General features: G+C 39.5%; 1 protein-coding gene across 8 annotated transcripts in view; it reads right to left on the bottom strand.

Annotated features, from left to right (window-relative positions):
- The window catches only part of ABCA5 (ATP binding cassette subfamily A member 5), a 99,528-nt gene extending 82,103 nt beyond the window's left edge, over positions 1-17,425 (bottom strand). For 2 of the 8 annotated variants that reach the window (XM_070060389.1, XM_070060390.1), the window contains exons 1-7: positions 12,983-13,013; positions 10,822-10,867; positions 8,817-8,933; positions 6,591-6,795; positions 4,298-4,459; positions 3,320-3,408; positions 523-752 (exon numbers count right to left, since the gene is read on the bottom strand). In XM_070060389.1, the coding sequence (XP_069916490.1) occupies positions 523-752; positions 3,320-3,408; positions 4,298-4,459; positions 6,591-6,795; positions 8,817-8,933; positions 10,822-10,867; positions 12,983-12,987 (854 nt within the window). In that variant the 5' untranslated portion in view covers positions 12,988-13,013. Of the gene's footprint in view, positions 1-522; positions 753-3,319; positions 3,409-4,297; positions 4,460-6,590; positions 6,796-8,816; positions 8,934-10,821; positions 10,868-12,982; positions 13,014-16,782; positions 17,226-17,301 lie in introns of those variants that run through there. The other 6 variants (XM_051825898.2, XM_017349299.3, XM_070060391.1 and 3 more) reach the window with 6 other exon arrangements.
- Between the last annotated feature and the right edge of the window lie 257 nt (positions 17,426-17,682).

Below are 17,682 nucleotides of genomic sequence, written 5' to 3'. Positions count from 1 at the left end.
TTAACTTGTGCAAACATGTTTTTCTCATGTTTCTTCAAAAATTATTTGTGTATTCCTTAGTCTTACTTGACCCAAATAACAAACATTCCAGGGAAAAAAAATTCCAATACTACATATGCAGATGTTAATCACTGTAACTGAATTTGGAATAACATGTATAAATCTGTGCTAGGATATCAGGGGAGGACTTTATAGGCAATTAATTCCCAAATCTTTCATCTTCTGTGTACTGCAATGTACAGTGCAATATATGGATCATGCCTCATGAATACAAACACAGCATGAAATAAAACTTAAGCATGCTTTGTCGACATAAACTTCCATATTCCTCTTTCCTTATGCTATGACAAGGCAAATACTGTTGAAGTTTGTCAACTAGTCTCAAATTCCAAGAAAAGGCTATTATTCAAAGAGAGCAAGAACAGCACCTCATTAAGTAGATAAATAAAATTACAATTCTAAATGGTCATATAATTAATATAATTGTTAATTATGCCAAATAATTAACTTTTAATAACATACCAAAAGGCAGTGTCATGAAGTCCCATTATCTTTAAAAATTCTTTTAGCTTTTTTTCTTTTTCTGCTACAATATGAATTGCCAAAAAGTATCCAAAAGGTGAAAATGCTATAACTAGATATATTAAAATTACTCCTCGAGGAAACGTATCTATTTCTACAACAGAAGTTTCTCCCATAATTACAGCTTTCGTTGACTCCAGCTCTCTCCAAAGAGAAACATTGGTTTTCAACTATAATTAGAAAATATAAATACATTGAATTAATTACTATAGTTCATAATATATATGACAATTATAACCCAAATTTGGTCAATAATCCAGTAAAAACACAATCTTCAAAAAGCTACACATGTAAAATAAAATCAGTATCCTCAATGTTACAATACAGAGTAGAATACAGCTTTTAATTCATTCTGAAAGCATACCACAAAGTTTAAAGTTTGAAGTTGATGAGATTTTGATTACATAATTTGTCAAAGAAAATAACAGTGCATACTTATCATGTTAAGCAATTATATTCATCTTAATAAAAATATAAAACTTCAAAATTGAGGGACTAGGAATAATTATTTGTACCACTATTGACTGTTTTTAAAATGTTCTTTTAAGTAGTATGTCCTTCTACTTTGCTTTGAAATCTATACATGCATCACATATAGACAGAATAATAAAACTATCTATGCCATATGATGCTTCCAACATTCAAATGAATATTGAACAAGTTCTTTCTTGTCCATTCATCCAGTGTGCTCTAGACTATGAGAGAGAGAGAGAGAGAGAGAGGGAGGGAGGGAGAGAGGGAAGGAGGGAAGGAAGGAAGGAGGGAGGGAGGGAGGGAGGGAGGGACTACTCCATCTTCCTCTACTTATTCACTCCCCAAATAGCCGCACTGGCTAAGGCTGGGCCAGGCCAAAGCCAGGAGCCTGGAACTCCAACTAGGTTCCCAAGTTGGTGACAGGAGCCCAAGTACATGGGCCATCTTCTGCTGCTTTCCTAGGAACATGAGCAGGGAGCTGGATTGCGAGTGAAGCAGCTGGGGCTTGAATTGGTGCTCACATGAGATGCTGGCAACACAGGCAGCAACTTAATCTGCTGCAACACCATGTTAACCCCAAAATTTAAGATTTTTTAAAAATAAATTTCATCGGGCTGGTGCTGTGGTATAGCAGGTAAAGCCACTGCCTGCAGTGCCAGCATCCTATATGGGCACCAGTTCAAGTCCCAGCTGCTCCACTTCCAATCCAGCTCTCTGCTATGGGCTAGGAAAGCAGAAGACGGCCCAAGTCCTTTGGGCCCCTGCACCTGCGTGGGAGACCCAGAAGCTCCTGGTTTCGGATCGGTGCAGCTCCAGGAGCTGAGGCCATCTGGGGAGTGAAATAGTGGATGAAAGACCACTCTCTCTGTCTCTCCTTTCTGTGTAACTCTTTCAAATAAATAAATAAATCTTTAAATAAATAAATAAATTTCATGGCTAGTTTTCCTGCCAAAATGTGAAACACTAGATCAGGCCATGTCTTCAGAACCTAATATAAATGTTAATTCATAATACCAGTGTCAGCAAAATGTATTAAAGCACAGAGTTAAGGGTTAAAAAAACATAGCCTGAATCCCTACTTTGCCACTAATTAGCTGGGTTTGGAAAAGCTTCTCAATATCCCTACATTTCAGTTTCAAATATAAAATGGAGATAACAGTTCTAATCTCATATAGCTGTTAATTATTAAAAGGGTTAACACTGGAACATAGAAAAAATGTTTGGCAAATAAGTGATGAATGTTAAATAAAAAGTAATATGGCCAATATAATAAACATATTGGCCTTCTTTAAGCTTACTTTAATTAAAGGGAGAAAGACTACAAATAATTTTTCATAAACATTTTGTCAATAAAGATATAATACAAAAACACAAAAATGCTGAATCCTGGGGCTGGCGCTGTGGCGCAGTGGGTTAAAGCCCTGGCCTGTAGTGCCGACATCCCATATGGGCACCGGTTCTAGTCCTGGCTGCTCCTCTTCCCATCCAGCTCTCTGCTGTGGCCTGGGAAGGCAGTGGAGGATGGTCCAGGTGCTTGGGCCCCTGCACCCACGTGGGAGACCTGGAAGAGGCTCCTGGCTCCTGGCTTCAGCCTGACACAGTCCTGGCCATTGCAGAGCCATTTAGTGAATGAACCAGCACATGGAAGGCCTCTCTCTCTCTCTCTCTAACTCTGCCTCTCAAGTAAATAAAAGTAAAGAAAGAAAGAAATAAAATATTAAAAAAAAAAATGCTGAATCCTATGCTTATAACCATCAAATGAGTCTCAAAAAGTATTAATAGTTTATGAAGTGAGTTTCAAAAAGTATTAAATCCAAAGTAAAATAAAAAAGTATTTAACCTAGTGGTTAATATGCCTGCATTTCACATTGGAGTGCTTGGGTCAATTCCCAGCCCCTGACTCCAGTTTTCCACTAGTGCAGACCCTGGGAGGCAGTGGTAATAATAATAGCTCATATACTTGGGTTCCTGCCATCCATGTGGGAGACATGAATTGCATTCCCAGTTCCTAGTTCCAACCCTGGGGTCAGATCCTGCCATTGTAGGCATTTGGGGAGTGAACCAAAGGATGGGAATGCTCTATCTTCTGCCTATCAAATAAAAAATATATATTAAATCAGAAAATATGACTTCTCATCTTTTTTCCTCAAAGGTGTTGCAGTAAGTTACATATTTTACACATCTGACAGTCATAAAACCAAATTCTACTATAAAGAATTAGAAAATAATTATTCAAATATGATTCGTCCTTTACCATATGTACCTGTATAATAGCAGCATCTATGGATGCCTGTAAAACTGTGAACCCCGAGGACCAGTACTGAGCTGCCTCACATGATTTGGAACAGCCAGCTATGGGGAGAAAAATGTGAGGCATAAAATTTTGCAAAACATGCAAGTGCTTTCTTCTAAAGATAATATTTGAAGGATTATCAAACCAATATAATGTCTCTATAGGACCAAATAAAATATACTACTGATATATAAAAGCAAAATATAAGAAACTGTTGATTATTTATTTAAAATGTTGAAATAAAGCAATTATTTGTGTTAGGATACTGAATGGTAACTGAACAAAAGTATAAAGAGAGAATTGTAAAGATCGTTACTTAAAATAAGTCACTTTTTGGTAAGGTAAATCATTCTATAATGATTTCGCTTCAAAGCATCACAGACGCAAGGATGAGGCCAGGTTAAGAAAACAGAAAAAAACTTCTGAAAGATTTTTTGGAATTAAGCTACAAATTCAGTATGTACCATTGTGATTTTAACATTGCTCAATAAATATTTGTGGTTGATAATACCTCTTCATAGCTTAAAACAACTGAAGATTATTTTCCATTTTTCAAATACAAAGCTAATTAAGTCCACTGGTAGAAGACCTTCAGATTCTAAACATTTTTATTATACTGTGATTGAAAACAATGACAGGGGATAAAAGATACAGATTTATAAAGTCATAAAATTCAAAATATAATTTTGCATATGCTACTATAATTGATATGCATGCAAATGTGTTAAAATTAAAATGGGTGTTATATATTTTATTCTGTATATGTGTAAATGCAGATATACAAACATTTCTATATACATATTTTATGCTATACTTGACAGTTTTCCTATCTGAACAAATAAGTATAATTGAAATTACCAACGTTGAATCTAGATTTTTCATATGAACTGTGGAACAGCAAAGACATGCATGGAAGCTGATTTTCAATGGCTATTTAGGGCTATTTACCTCTTGAATCCATATAAGCAGAAGATACTGGAATCATATCAGGGAAAAACCGGAGTTCATAGGACATGAGGTCTTTGAAAACCACACCTACAAAGTTGCTGGATTTAGAAAGGCTGGAGTCCACCATTTCTTTTTCGTTTGTATATTCTTCAATAATTATAACTATAAAATATTACAATACAGTTAACTCAAAAAGTAAAACAGTTTAACACAGCAAATCAATTTTACAATTATATTTGATGAATGGAATATTTTATAAGCACTTATGTTTCACTAACTAAAATGAAAACTAAAGAACAAATGAAATAGTACAATTATACAGATCCTACTTGGCTGTCACTGAATTACATAAATTATGTGCCATAATACATACGTTATAAATATAATAAATGATGGTAAAGCAATATGCAGAATCTTATTTCATTATGAGATTATTTCTCAAAATCTTAATTAACTGTACAGAACTTTAATGAAGAATACTTCTGATGTCATCTTTACTCTTTATAGTCCATTGATGACCAGGTTTGCTTTCAGACAGATTCTTAAATTTAATTAAAATTTCAGTCAGCAATGAAAGTATAAAAATACTTAACAGCTAATTTATTTTAAAATAAAACTAATAACTCCTTAATAAATGGATATTCTATTCTTAAATGTTTCTTCTTATGAAGAGAATTCCTTAATCTGTCTCAAAAACTGTTATGTTTTTAGTAACTATGATGCAATTCTTTGAATTTGCTTATTCCTTTTGCAGCACATATACGGAGAAAATGCCACAATCATTCTTGGAAAGAGGAAGGGGAGTGTGAGCAAGGGAAGGATAAGGGTAGGATGACAAGTATCATATTTTTAAAACTGAAACTGTATACATGAAATACATGAAATTTATTCCCTTTATATAAACACAAAAGTTTTAAATTTTTTTTCTGCAGGTTTGTTTGCAAGCAACTTGGTCCTTACTATAGAACATGTGGTAAAAAGGAAGAACATGGGCTTGGTACTTAATTTTATCATTTATTAGCTGTGTGAACATAGATAATCAATTTAAATTTTCAAACTTTAATGTCCTCATCTACAATACTTAGTTGATTACAATGGGTTGTTGTGAAGACTAAGAGAAGTAAAATACATGAAATTGATTAGTAATTATTAAGTATTACTTAAAGGCTAATTAACATGATTTTTCCAGGCATTTATGGGGAACATAAGACTCCAGAACAAACCTGAATAAAGGGTATTAATTTGACATCTTACCAATCATATTATCATGCATGTATGTATGACACATTTTTGGATAGTTCTGTTGTTAAAAATAATATTTTTTTAAAAATCTGTATACAATACTACTATTTTGGCATCTAAGTTAGACACTGATTAGTCTTTGCTTGGCTTATACTCTTTCCTCCTTCTCAGATTTAACAATGAATTTCATTCTCAACATTTCTGATCAGTTTTTTGAGTTTACATGTTAAATTCTAATGCCTATGCATACTGTGTTCATATGATAGAACAAGAAACTATAATATGTTTGACAAACATATTAAGTAGCAAAAAGCTGAAAAAGAAACCAATGGGGAACAAGTCATCTGGCTCCTTACTATGTAGCTAAAATATACTATATGATTATATATCCTGGAAATTAATTATAACTATCCTATGCTAATCTATTATTTTCAAAAACTCAGCACTACACTGTTTAATCATCAGAGTAAAAATACTTTTGTCATTTTTTGCCATTTCTTGCTTTAGGTTCTCTCACAGTAACTTAAGGTTCTCAAGCACCTCATGGTTTAATCAATTTTCTAGTACATTTCTTTGAGAGAAAAATAAACTAGGAAAACAGACATAGGTACTTTGGCACAGTCATAGCCTCCAAAATTAAATACTTCTTCAGTTTGTGCCATATACCTCCATCAACAGGTACAGCAATCTCAAAAGGCTACGACTTTATAATTTTTATCAAACTTATAGCCTCAGTAATTCTGAGACAGATTCAAAATGAAAAACTCCTTCAAACTTTTATCCTGTACAAATATATTTAACCTGTTTCATAAATGGTCTAAGAAATACATAATATGCAAATGCATAAAATATGTATCACCCAGAATATAAATTAACATTTCACAAGAAATATAAAGCAGCATTCAATTATTTTAATATTATTATAAAATCATGCTTTGGTGGAAGGTCACATTTGTAAGAGCTAAGAATGCTATTTACTAGGTAAAGCAAGCTGATAAATACCGAAGAGGTTTCATGTTATACAAAGAATATACATTTAAGCTCACAATACCATCTGGAAGATGATCAGCAGACACTTTCTGCATGATGTTGCTTGTAATATTAGTCACTGGAGTATATCCAAGAATTAGGTTAGAGAGAATAGATTTGTCCATAGGATTAAGTTCTATATCAGGCACTTCTTCATATTTCTTATTTGGATGCATCATGCTAATTAATATTAACCAAAATAAAAAAAATAGTGGAAAAAGAATTTCCTATAATAAAAAAAGAAATTGATTACAAAGCATAAAAATGGCACCAAAAATCACCCGAGATTTCTATGCAAATAATGTAACTAATACCAAGAAAAATTATGAAGCAATTTTATCATAATTATAGTGTTGAACTTCTCATTAAACACAATAGGCTAATATGAATGATTTTTCCTTTACATTCAGTTTTATTGAAATAGTTTAAACCCAAGTAACATAATAAAGTGACATAAAATGTAATATTTAAATATCTTAGATTACATAAAATAAAATGAATTTACTTATGATTTCATTTGAAGTAACTAACTAAATATCCCTATAAGGGATCATAACAAAAATGTCTTTATTAGATTCTGAATTATAAATCACACTTTAGGCCGGTGCCATGGCTCACTTGGCTAATCCTCCGCCTGTGGCGCCAGCACCCCGGGTTCTAGTCCCGGTTGGGGCGCCGGATTCTGTCCCAGTTGCTCCTCTTCCAGTCCAGCTCTCTGCTGTGGCCCGGGAAGGCAGTGGAGGATGGCCCAAGTGTTTGGACCCTGCACCCGCATGGGAGACCACGAGGAAGCACCTGGCTGTTGGCTTCGGATCGGCGCAGTGCACCAGCCCCGCAGCACACCAGCTACAGCGGCCATTTGGGGAATGAACCAACAGAAGGAAGACCTGTCTCTCTCTCTCTGTCTAAACTCTGCCTGTCAAAATAAAAATAAATAAATCACACTTTAATAAGATCTGAATTTATACTAATCTATACAAAATTCTATGGTCAGCTTTAGCAGGGATAAACTATTATTTCTTCCAGATATTTAATTATTCTGCCAGTCTGAGATGATGATGTCATCCTTTGACAATATTACTAGCTGTTAGCTAGAATTCTTGGTTTCGTTTACCATTAAAAGTAAAGCCTGGGGGCCAGCACTGTGGCATAGCAGGTAAAGCCACTACCTGCAGTGCCAGCATCCCATATGGGTGTTGGTTCAAGACCTGGCTGCTCCACTTCCTATACAGCTCTCTGCTATGGGCTGGGAAAGCAGTAGACGATGGCCCAATTCCTTCGGCCACTGCACCCACGTGGGAAACTCAGAGGAAGATCCTGGCTCCTGGCTTCAGATCAGCGCAGCTCCTGCCATTGTAGCCAACTGGGGAATGAACCAGCAGATGGAAGACCTCTCTTTCTCTACCTCTCCTCTCTCTGTGTAACTCTGATTTTCAAATAAATAATTTATTTTTTAAAAAAAGGTAAGGGGCCGGCGCCGCGGCTCACTAGGCTAATCCTCCACCTAGCGGCGCCGGCACACTGGGTTCTAGTCCCGGTCGGGGCGCCGGATTCTGTCCCGGTTGCCCCTCTTCCAGGCCAGCCCTCTGCTGTGGCCAGGGAGTGCAGTGGAGGATGGCCCAGGTGCTTGGGCCCTGCACCCCATGGGAGACCAGGAAAAGCACCTGGCTCCTGGCTCCTGCCATCGGATCAGTGCGGTGCGCCGGCCGCAGCGCGCTGGCCGCGGCGGCCATTGGAGGGTGAACCAACGGCAAAGGAAGACCTTTCTCTCTGTCTCTCTCTCTCACTGTCCACTCTGCCTGTCAAAAAAAAAAAAAAAAAAAAAAAAAAGGTAAGGTCTGATATTCTGACATAATTATATAATTATCTGTGATATAATTCTAGCATTCTTGGACAACTTAATTCATAGTCTATAAAATGAAAGTTGGGGGAACAAAGTTATCTGTGGAATGTTATTTCATGAAACTTGGGAAATGCATACCTGAAGGTTCAAAATTAAGCACTAGTGTTAGAAATTAACTAAATTTTAGTAATCATTATCTAAATGTTTCACATTTAGAAGGTACTAGGTAATTCAGTTATTTTTCTATCACTAACAAAACACAAGCTCTTTACAAGTGAATTAAAGGGAACAAAGGAAACAAAATTATAATAAAAATACACTTAAAAATTAATTATCTCTTAAAGACAGAGCATATCAAAGCAAAAGAAACTGAAATAAGATATAAGAAAAAGTCACTTAATTTACCTGAACACTACTTTTTTTAGTCCTACATTTAACTAGATAATTCTTCAGCAGGAGTGTTCTGGTTTGCCTCCAAACTCCCACCTCCCTAATTGCAGTAGCCATTTTTTCTGGATCAGCCTAAAAAAAGGTGAAGAAAAAGAGAAACAAACCTGGAGCCACACAATAAAACACATGTTAACAACACAGAGATGTTTCAGTCCTAAGTAAGTTAATGAAGTTAAAAGCATCTTCCAAGCTGTCTCTCCTAACTAGATAGAATGGATGGAGCAACAATTTAAGCATTATGAAAAAGAAAAAAAATATAGCATGAAAACACAAGGGAAAGACCAGAATTTGAAATACCACCAAACCTGCAGTGAGCTTATTACTTTTTCTCTGGTATCTCCCAAACTGAACTCATGGGAAGTGGGCACTAGGCCACAGAGAGACCTCTAGAGGATAACCTCTAGTTTTGGCTTCAGGAATAGCAAGAGAAAGTCTTAATGCTCAAGGAGAATGTGGAAATACCAAAACTGTTTTCTTTAATTTTCAGTGTACCCATCCACAAGCAATCCCATGGTGGAAGCACCGGACTAACAAAAAGTCTAATATGGGCAGAACTCTGAGCAGAGGAACCTTCTTCTCCACTCCATGGAAATATGGTTCCAAGACGTGGAGTCAACCCCTATTGCTTTTCTCCTCCTCTCACTCGGCCCTGCATCTGTAGAAGTATGTTGCACCATAGGGCAACTAAGCCCTAGATTTCTGGCCAGAGGATGGAAAAAACAGCCACCAGAAAAGTGAATGCAGCAAGGACAGCAAATAAAAAGAGAAAGCCAGGAAGAACCTCAAAAGTTGGTTATTAACTCCTACACTAACCACTACATGGGTTTAATCCCATTCTTATTAACAAGTCTTAAGGAAGTACCACTGCCCAGATGCAAACTAATCACTGTATGGCACACACAGGACAGATCGAAAGATACTGAAATTACAAGTCATAGTTCAAAGACTATGGAAACTTAGGACCTGAACCTGAAACTGGACCAAATACATCTGATATATTATATTCTGATGAACAAAAGCAAACTACTGACCATATGACCAAAGTGTCTGTTCAAATAATGCTTGCTCATATATTCCAGAAACTGGCCTTGAAGAAGTCAACTGAAGTTACAAAGTAGTCTGGCCCTCCTTGATCATCTCGATCAGAGGTTTAAATTTGTTGAAACAAAATGCAAAGGGATACAAATAACTAAGGGCAAGATAAGCATGGGCTCCAAACTAAGTGGGCTTCATCTTGATTAATGAAACACTAAGCTCTTTTAACCCAATACTTTGACTCTTTCAGCTTCAGTCAAATGTTCCGTAACTACTTAGCTTTACTGAGCATCCTATTAGTCCCTTCTTATAATAAAGTCAAGCCATCAAACAAGTTTCCCAAAGAGCACTGACATCCAAGATACTGAGTTACCCGACCTGCACTGGGCTTTAGTACCTGGCTTAAGTAGCCTAGCCTCCTTAAACATACTCACTAAGCAGCATGATAGTTCCTGAGATGCTGATCTGCTACCTCCTCATCTATTGTGAGATTAAACTTCCTTTTTCCTTTGCCCTCAAACCTTGTCCTTATCATCTGATTTGACCCTAGGGACAGGGACTGGGCTTTCAATAACAAAGGTAACAGTACATTATCTACGGGAGAATAACAAGATGAAGAACAGATTTCTCACAAGAAACTGGAAAAACAGAAACAAACTGGTGGTACAAAAACAAACTGGTTCAGATACTGAGGAAAACAGTTTGGCAGTTCCTCACAAATTAAACATAGAATTAACTGTAATACCACACAATTCCATGCCTAGGTATACAGCAAAATAACTGAAAACAGAGACTCTAACAATTACAAGTTCAATGTAATTGAACAATTACAAGTTCAATGTAACAATTACAACAAAAAGTTCAAACATATTCATAACAAAGCTACTCATAATAGCCAAAAGGTAAAAACAGATCAAATACCCACCAACAGATGGATGATAAACAAACAGGAGGCCACCTCAAAAAGGTCACTGGAAAAATGGAATTAAAGATAGTGAATTTTCAATATACTTTCAGAACAGTCCTTATATATACACAATTAATTATTATATATACACAATTAATTATATATTATCATTAATTAAAAAATTATTCAGCCATAAAAAGGAAGTACTGATATGCATTACAATGTATATGAAGCTCCAAAACATTATACTAAGTGTAAGAATTTAGACACAAAGACCAATAATGTCTGATTTATTTACTTAATTCCCAGGATAAATAAACCCATAGAGACAGAATGCAGATTAGATGGCTGCCAAAGGCTAAGGGGAAAAGAGAGCTGAGGAGAAACTAACTGCTTAATGAGTAAGATTTTTAGGTTGGAATAATGAAAACACATTTCACCTCAATAAATATTTTTTTGACAAGCAGAGTGGACAGTGAGAAAGACAGAGAGAAAGGCCTTCCTTTTCTGATGGTTCACTCCCCAATAGCCGCTGCGGCCGGCGCACTGCGCTGATTCGAAGCCAGGAGCTAGGTGCTTCTCCTGGTCTCCCATGTGGGTGCAGGGCCCAAGTACTTGGGCCATCCTCCACTGCCTTCCCGGGCCACAGCAGAGAGCTGGACTGGAAGAGGAGCAACCGGGGCAGAATCCGGCACCCTGACCAGGACTAGAACCCGGTGTGCCGGTGCCACAGGCAGAGGATTAGCCTATTGAGCCGCAGCGCCGGCCAATAAATATCTTTAGAAGTACAGTTGTATGATCTAATTCACTGTGCTTGTCACAGGTTTAATTACCCTCTTCCAGAGTACATTTACCCTTTGAAGACCCTGAGAACTCTTTCTGCTTGTGGACCTCTGTTAGAGCTGTAAGTTTTATCAATTTATCAATTCTTCAAAGAAGTTCCATTATAGCTGAACTCAGAAAGAGAATGTAGGAGGAGGCATTGTGACTTAACTGGCAAAGCTGCCACTTGCAACGTGGGCATCCTATATGGGCGATGGTCCAAGTCCTGGCTGCTCTACTTCCCAACCAGAGCCCTGCTAATGCGCATAGGAGACCAGTGGAAGACAGTATCCATATGGAAGACTCAGAAGAAGCTCCTGGCTCCTAGCTCCTGGCTTTTGCCTAGCCCACCTCCAGCCATTGCAGCCATTTGGAAGTGAACTAGCAGGCCAGGAGCCAAGAGCTTCTTTTGGGTCTTCCACATGGGTGCAGGGGCCCAAGCACAGGAGTCCTCTTCTGCTTTCCCACATGGTACACCTGGATGAAGCTCTTGGCTTGACCTGGCCCAGCCTCTGCCACTGTGGCAGACAGAAGACATTTTCCACGCCCCCCCCCATCTCCCCCCAAGTAACTCTTTCAAATAAATAAACCTTTAAAAAAAAAAGAAAGAAAGAAAATCACACAGAATAGGCCAGAGTCTCAACTGCAATTTCTGTGGTCCCCATTCAGATATGTTTATCCTGGTAACCTAGAATCTCTGCATACCAAGAGGTATTGAGAGGCATCTTGAGGGAGATCTTCCAGAACAATTGATACTGCCTTGTTTTATAAAAATCTACCTAATGGGGGGGGGGGGGGGGGCGGGCACTGCTATGACTTCCCTCCAAATCAAAGAATCTTCCAAACTGGCTAACCATCTCCACAAAGATTAAAAAAGCAGGCAACCTACTAGAGCCATTTTGTCTTCTTCAAAAAAAGCAAACACAAGGACAGGTGTTTGGCATAGCAGTTAACACCTCCATCTCATCTGGAAGTGTCTGGATTCAAGTCCAGCTTCCCTTCATTTTCTGGCTTCCTGCTAATCCACACCCTGGAAGGTAGCTGGTAACAGTTCAGGTAGCATGCACCTGGGAGACCCCAACTGAGCCCCCAGATCCTGGCTTCCACCTGGCCTAGCCCCAGCCATTGAGGGTATTTGGAGAATGATCAGTGTATAGAAGATCCCTCTGTCTTTCTTGCTCTCTTGCTTTTAAATAAAGGAAAGAATTTTTTCAATAAATACATAGAATTAAAATTCCACTTAGTTGAGCACCCTTTTTAAATGCACTAGAGACTAAAAGACTAGACAATTTGAAAAATTAGCAATAGTATTAGACAACTTTTTCTTTGTGCTTTCTATTTTACCATTAATACATACCACATAGTAAAAAAAGTAATTAGACAATTCGACATCCTGCAAAAATATTAAAGACACAAAACAAAAGGAGTCAACAAAAGAAGATACATTAAAAAACAAATATTAAAACAGTAAAGAATTGATAATCATCTATCTAGGCAGGCAGATGAGAAGTAGGAATGGAGGAGAGAGGGAGGGTAGGAGACAGAATGAGAGAGAAAAGAAAAAAGGAAAGCCAGATCATTTCAGGATTTGCTATAAAACATAGAACAGCAACCAACATAGCATAAACATTCTCAAGTTAACTGCCAAAGCACATTGATGTAATGGACACCACTAAATTATTAATTCAAATTGAATACTAAATGCTTAACTCTTCACTTTTAGATAAAAGACTCCCCATAAAGCAGCAGATAGATTCCCAATATTTTTCCTTCTGGATAACTTTTCCCTGAAGGGAAAGTCTCTAATGGCCCTATATGAAATATATGAATCTGCTCACTCACTCCAACCCTAGTCGGAGCCTTTTAAAGTAGAAATGACCCTTGTTCCTCAACCAACAAAGCAACAAACATACAAATCATCATCAACAGCACCACTCTTCCTCCACCACTAATCTTGAGCTGTAAGAGTTAAATTTTCTCCTGGCAGTAATTTATAATTAAAAGACTTAAAGACTGGAAGTCATGGGAACTGAGTTAGTTATTTATAAAGGAAGTTCATACAGTCTTGCTACCTAATTAATATATCATAAACCCTCCCCAAAACCTTATCTTTCTTCCTTGGAGTATGTTAAACTCCCTACTATCTTCTCAATATATTTTTATTTTCACTGAAGCTAGCCAGAATCAGATTCATTTCATTATGCAGCATGTAAAATAACCCTGATAAATTTAAATATATTTTACATGAATAGATTTAATTTTTAAAATCCATGTTTATCTCTGTGAAGGATGAATTAAGATTAACATCTTACAAAAATAAACTGAGTCATCCTCAGGATCATCCTAGTAAAAGATGCAGTCAGTCAACTTCTTAGTGCAGTCCTCTTGTTAGCATCCTTGAAAGATTCTCAGAAGGGCTCTCAGTTGGAAGTGAGTTCCCTACCTCTAAAAGATGACTGAGGTCACACTGGCCTACCAAACCAGAGTTGATTACCACTCTTTTGTTCTACCTCTACACCTAATAAAACTGTAATTACTATTTTTATGTCTTAATCTTGAAATTGACCATGATATTGTTGATTAAAAAATATTATTTATATTTGCTTCTCTACCTACCAATGATGACATTATAACTGATATCATCCTATAAAATCTGTTATTATGGCTTCATGAGAGTTTTTACACATCAAAGGCTATAAGAACCCTAAGACAGAGGCAGTAAGCACTAAATCCAAGCTACTGCCTATTTAACGCAGTTATTTCTACATTTGAAAATGGCCAGAAAAATTCAAAAACAACATCTAGTGACATGTATAAACTACATGCAAGCTAAATTTTGGTGATTATAAGTAAAATGTTACTGAAATACTGCCATGCTCAATTAGTTATGTACTGTGACTACTTTTGTGCTATAATGACAAAGTTAATGAAATAGAGGTCATACAATTTGAAAAACTTAAAATATTTTAAAATTTTAGAATTCTCATCTGCTAGTTCACTCCCTAAATGCCCTTGATGGCTGTGGAGGAGCTAGTGCTGAGGCCAAGGGATAGGAATATAATCCAGGACTTCCATATGGGTGTCAGAAACAATCACTGGGGCCATCACTGCTGCCTCCCAGGACCTGCTTCAGCAGGAAGCTGGAGTGAAGAGTCAGAAGTGAAAGCCAGGAACTGAGCCTAGGTACTCAGATGGGGGATGTGGGTATCTTAGCTGCTAAGTAAATGCTCACCCCAATACCTAGAATATTTACTACCTTGATCTTTACATAAAAATTTCATCAACTCCTTTTGCAGGTTAAAGGAGAAAGAAGAAAAGGAAGTTGAAAAAAAAAGGGTCAGATTAATTTAACATTTACCAAAGGATTTATACCAAACATATGAAGCCAAAAAAGATTAGACACTATCAGTAACTTTAATATAATCTGCTAAATACAAGTGGGGAAATAGTTCGGAAAGGAAAAGAATGGAATTTCCATACAAAGAAAAAAAGAATGGAAATGCTAGACTCCCCAAAAAACTTGTGTACAAAGTAAGAATACCTGTAACACAGCAAATGCATAAGCTGGGCAGTTTTTGGTCTAAATGATTCTAAAGACAGGCACTTAAAGTGAACCTGAAACACCTTATACACAAAATTAGACACCTTATATTTTGTGCACTCATATATAACACCCTACATTCACTCTACTGCACTTTTCACACTGCTTAATTCACTGGCAACCATGTATGTCACTAGTTCATTCACCCTCCCAATCTCCAAATTTCAGAGCTTCCATTTGTAGCCTTGATTCCTTCTTCATTGAAAAAACTGAAGCAAACAGTCAAAATTTCCAAAATCTCCCATTATTCTTTATATCTACCTACCTACATCTGCGCCCAAAGCAGCACTACGCCAATTCAGATTCTGTTTTTATTAGAACTCTGAACTAGAAAAGCTTAAATGGAATCTGGTACTACCTGACTCATGACTGGAAATTCCTGTGCAGCTATACCACTGGCTTCTCAATTAATAAAAACACCATTAAATAAGCCTTTTAATAGCAGATGCATTATATATGTTCTCTTCTCTAGTGTTTTAAAATTTACCAAAGGTGGTGCAGTAACAAAAATTGTCAACGTAATTTAACCTAAATTTTACAGCAGTGTTATTTCTTGCTGAAAGAGAAAAATAAGGATGCAATAGTACCGTTTGAGATTATCCAATAACTTTCCCTACATATAATAGGTTCTTAGAAGCTTGTTCTTACAACTATTTTTAACTATTTTTGACCCGACTGATTCACAAACTAGTATAGAATATGATTTAGTAGGGTACTGGAAAACTCTTAAGACAACCACCCTTTCAAACTCAAAGCCAAGATTCTAAATTTTATTCATCTTAGTACTTTTGGCACTGAGTATCTGGAACACAAAAGATATGCAATAAACATGAAATGCATTAACAAATCTGCTACTACTCTGAACGGAAGATTTCCCTATACTAACCCCCATTTGAAGGGGAAGGGAAATACACTTAAAGAGCGTGTCTTCAACAACTAATGCTTCTTTAGTTTGATTTCAATGCAATACTCCAAAAAAGCCTGAGAAGGTTCTCTCCTATTCAGTGTTCCCCAAACCCCATGCAACACTGTTCTCCCCCAATCAAAATACAGCGGATAAAGCGCCAGACTAGAATCGGGCATGCCGGACTCGAAATCTCAACTCCAGGTCCGAGCAGAGGAGACCGCAGAAATGACCTCACCTGTCTCAGCCCCACCTCAGAGACCACATCTGCCCAGCCTGGCCCAGCTGCCGTCGGGATCACGGGAGACTGACCCTGGCTCGCAGCTGGAGTCCGGCAAATACTCTTTTTCTAACCTTGGACGCCTTCAGAACGTCCTCCAGAGAAAGCAATCCTGATCTCTTTATTTTTTTTTTTTTTCCAGACATATCCTAAAAGTAAACCTAAGCCTCCGCAGCCCGGGAGAAACCTCTGGGCCACCAGGGTCTCTCACCCCGACTTCCGATCCGCTGAGGACCCCCGCGTGCCAGCAGCTTTTCCCCGTGTCTCGGGAACCGCGGCGACGTTCCTCGCCCCAAAACCGTGTCACGAGACCTGCGCATTTTCTTCGCACCCGAACTCCCTCGAACACACCCGATAATGATCAGCACGAACCTCCCCAAGGAAAGCAAGCGCTAACGAGGAGCCAGTTTTCGGGAGAGAAATTTACTTCAGCAACATTCCTCCTCCTCTCCCCAGCGACGCCCGGAGCACGGAGGGGCTCCGGTCTTCCCCGCCAGGACAATACCCCGAGCCGGGCACACCGCACTCCCGGGCTCCCCTCAGGGCGCCGCCGACTTCCTCCGGGGCCCGCTGCACCTCACGCCCCTGCGCCCACGCCTCCGGCCGCGGCTCCTCGACCCCTCACTCCCTCCGGGGCCACGTCCCCCAGGCGAGCCTCCAGCGCCGCCGCCCTCTGGGCCCGCCTCACCTCAGGGCCGCGGCCGCAGCGCCGTCAGGCCCCGCCGCGCAGCTCTGTGCCGAGCTACGGAGCTCGGAAATTGGTAGGAGGGAGCGGCCGCGCGCGCGCCCCCGCCGCACGGCCCCGCGCGCGCCCCGGAGCAGGCCGGGCCCCCACCCCCCCCCCCCGCGCCGCCGCCGCCGCCGCCGCGCCCCGCCTCCTGCCGAGCGCACCTGAGGGCGGGGCTCCTGGAGGAAGGGGCTGGGTGCACGAGCGCGCGCGCGCCCACGCCTCTCGGCCCCGCCGCCCCGGCGCACGCACGCACGCGCCCGGGAGGGAAGCGCACCTGAGGGCGGGGCTCCTGGAGGAAGGGGCTGGGTGCACGAGCGCGCGTGCGCCCACGCCTCTCGGCCCCGCCGCCCCGGCGCGCGCACGCACGCGCCCGGGAGAGAAGCGCACCTGGGGGCGGGGCACCGAGCGACGGGGCGCGTTGGGGGCGCGCCCGGGCCGCGTTCCCGCGCGAGCCGGGCGTCCTGGGTCTGTCCCCCGGGCCGAGGCGCCGGAGACCTGCCTCCTGTGTGGAGAGCTCGCCACGCTTGCGGTGGAGGCGCGGG

This window comes from Oryctolagus cuniculus, chromosome 17 (genome assembly GCF_964237555.1).
Source record: "Oryctolagus cuniculus chromosome 17, mOryCun1.1, whole genome shotgun sequence".
Lineage (NCBI taxonomy): Eukaryota > Metazoa > Chordata > Mammalia > Lagomorpha > Leporidae > Oryctolagus > Oryctolagus cuniculus.
This window is presented reverse-complemented; position numbering and strand designations above follow the sequence as displayed.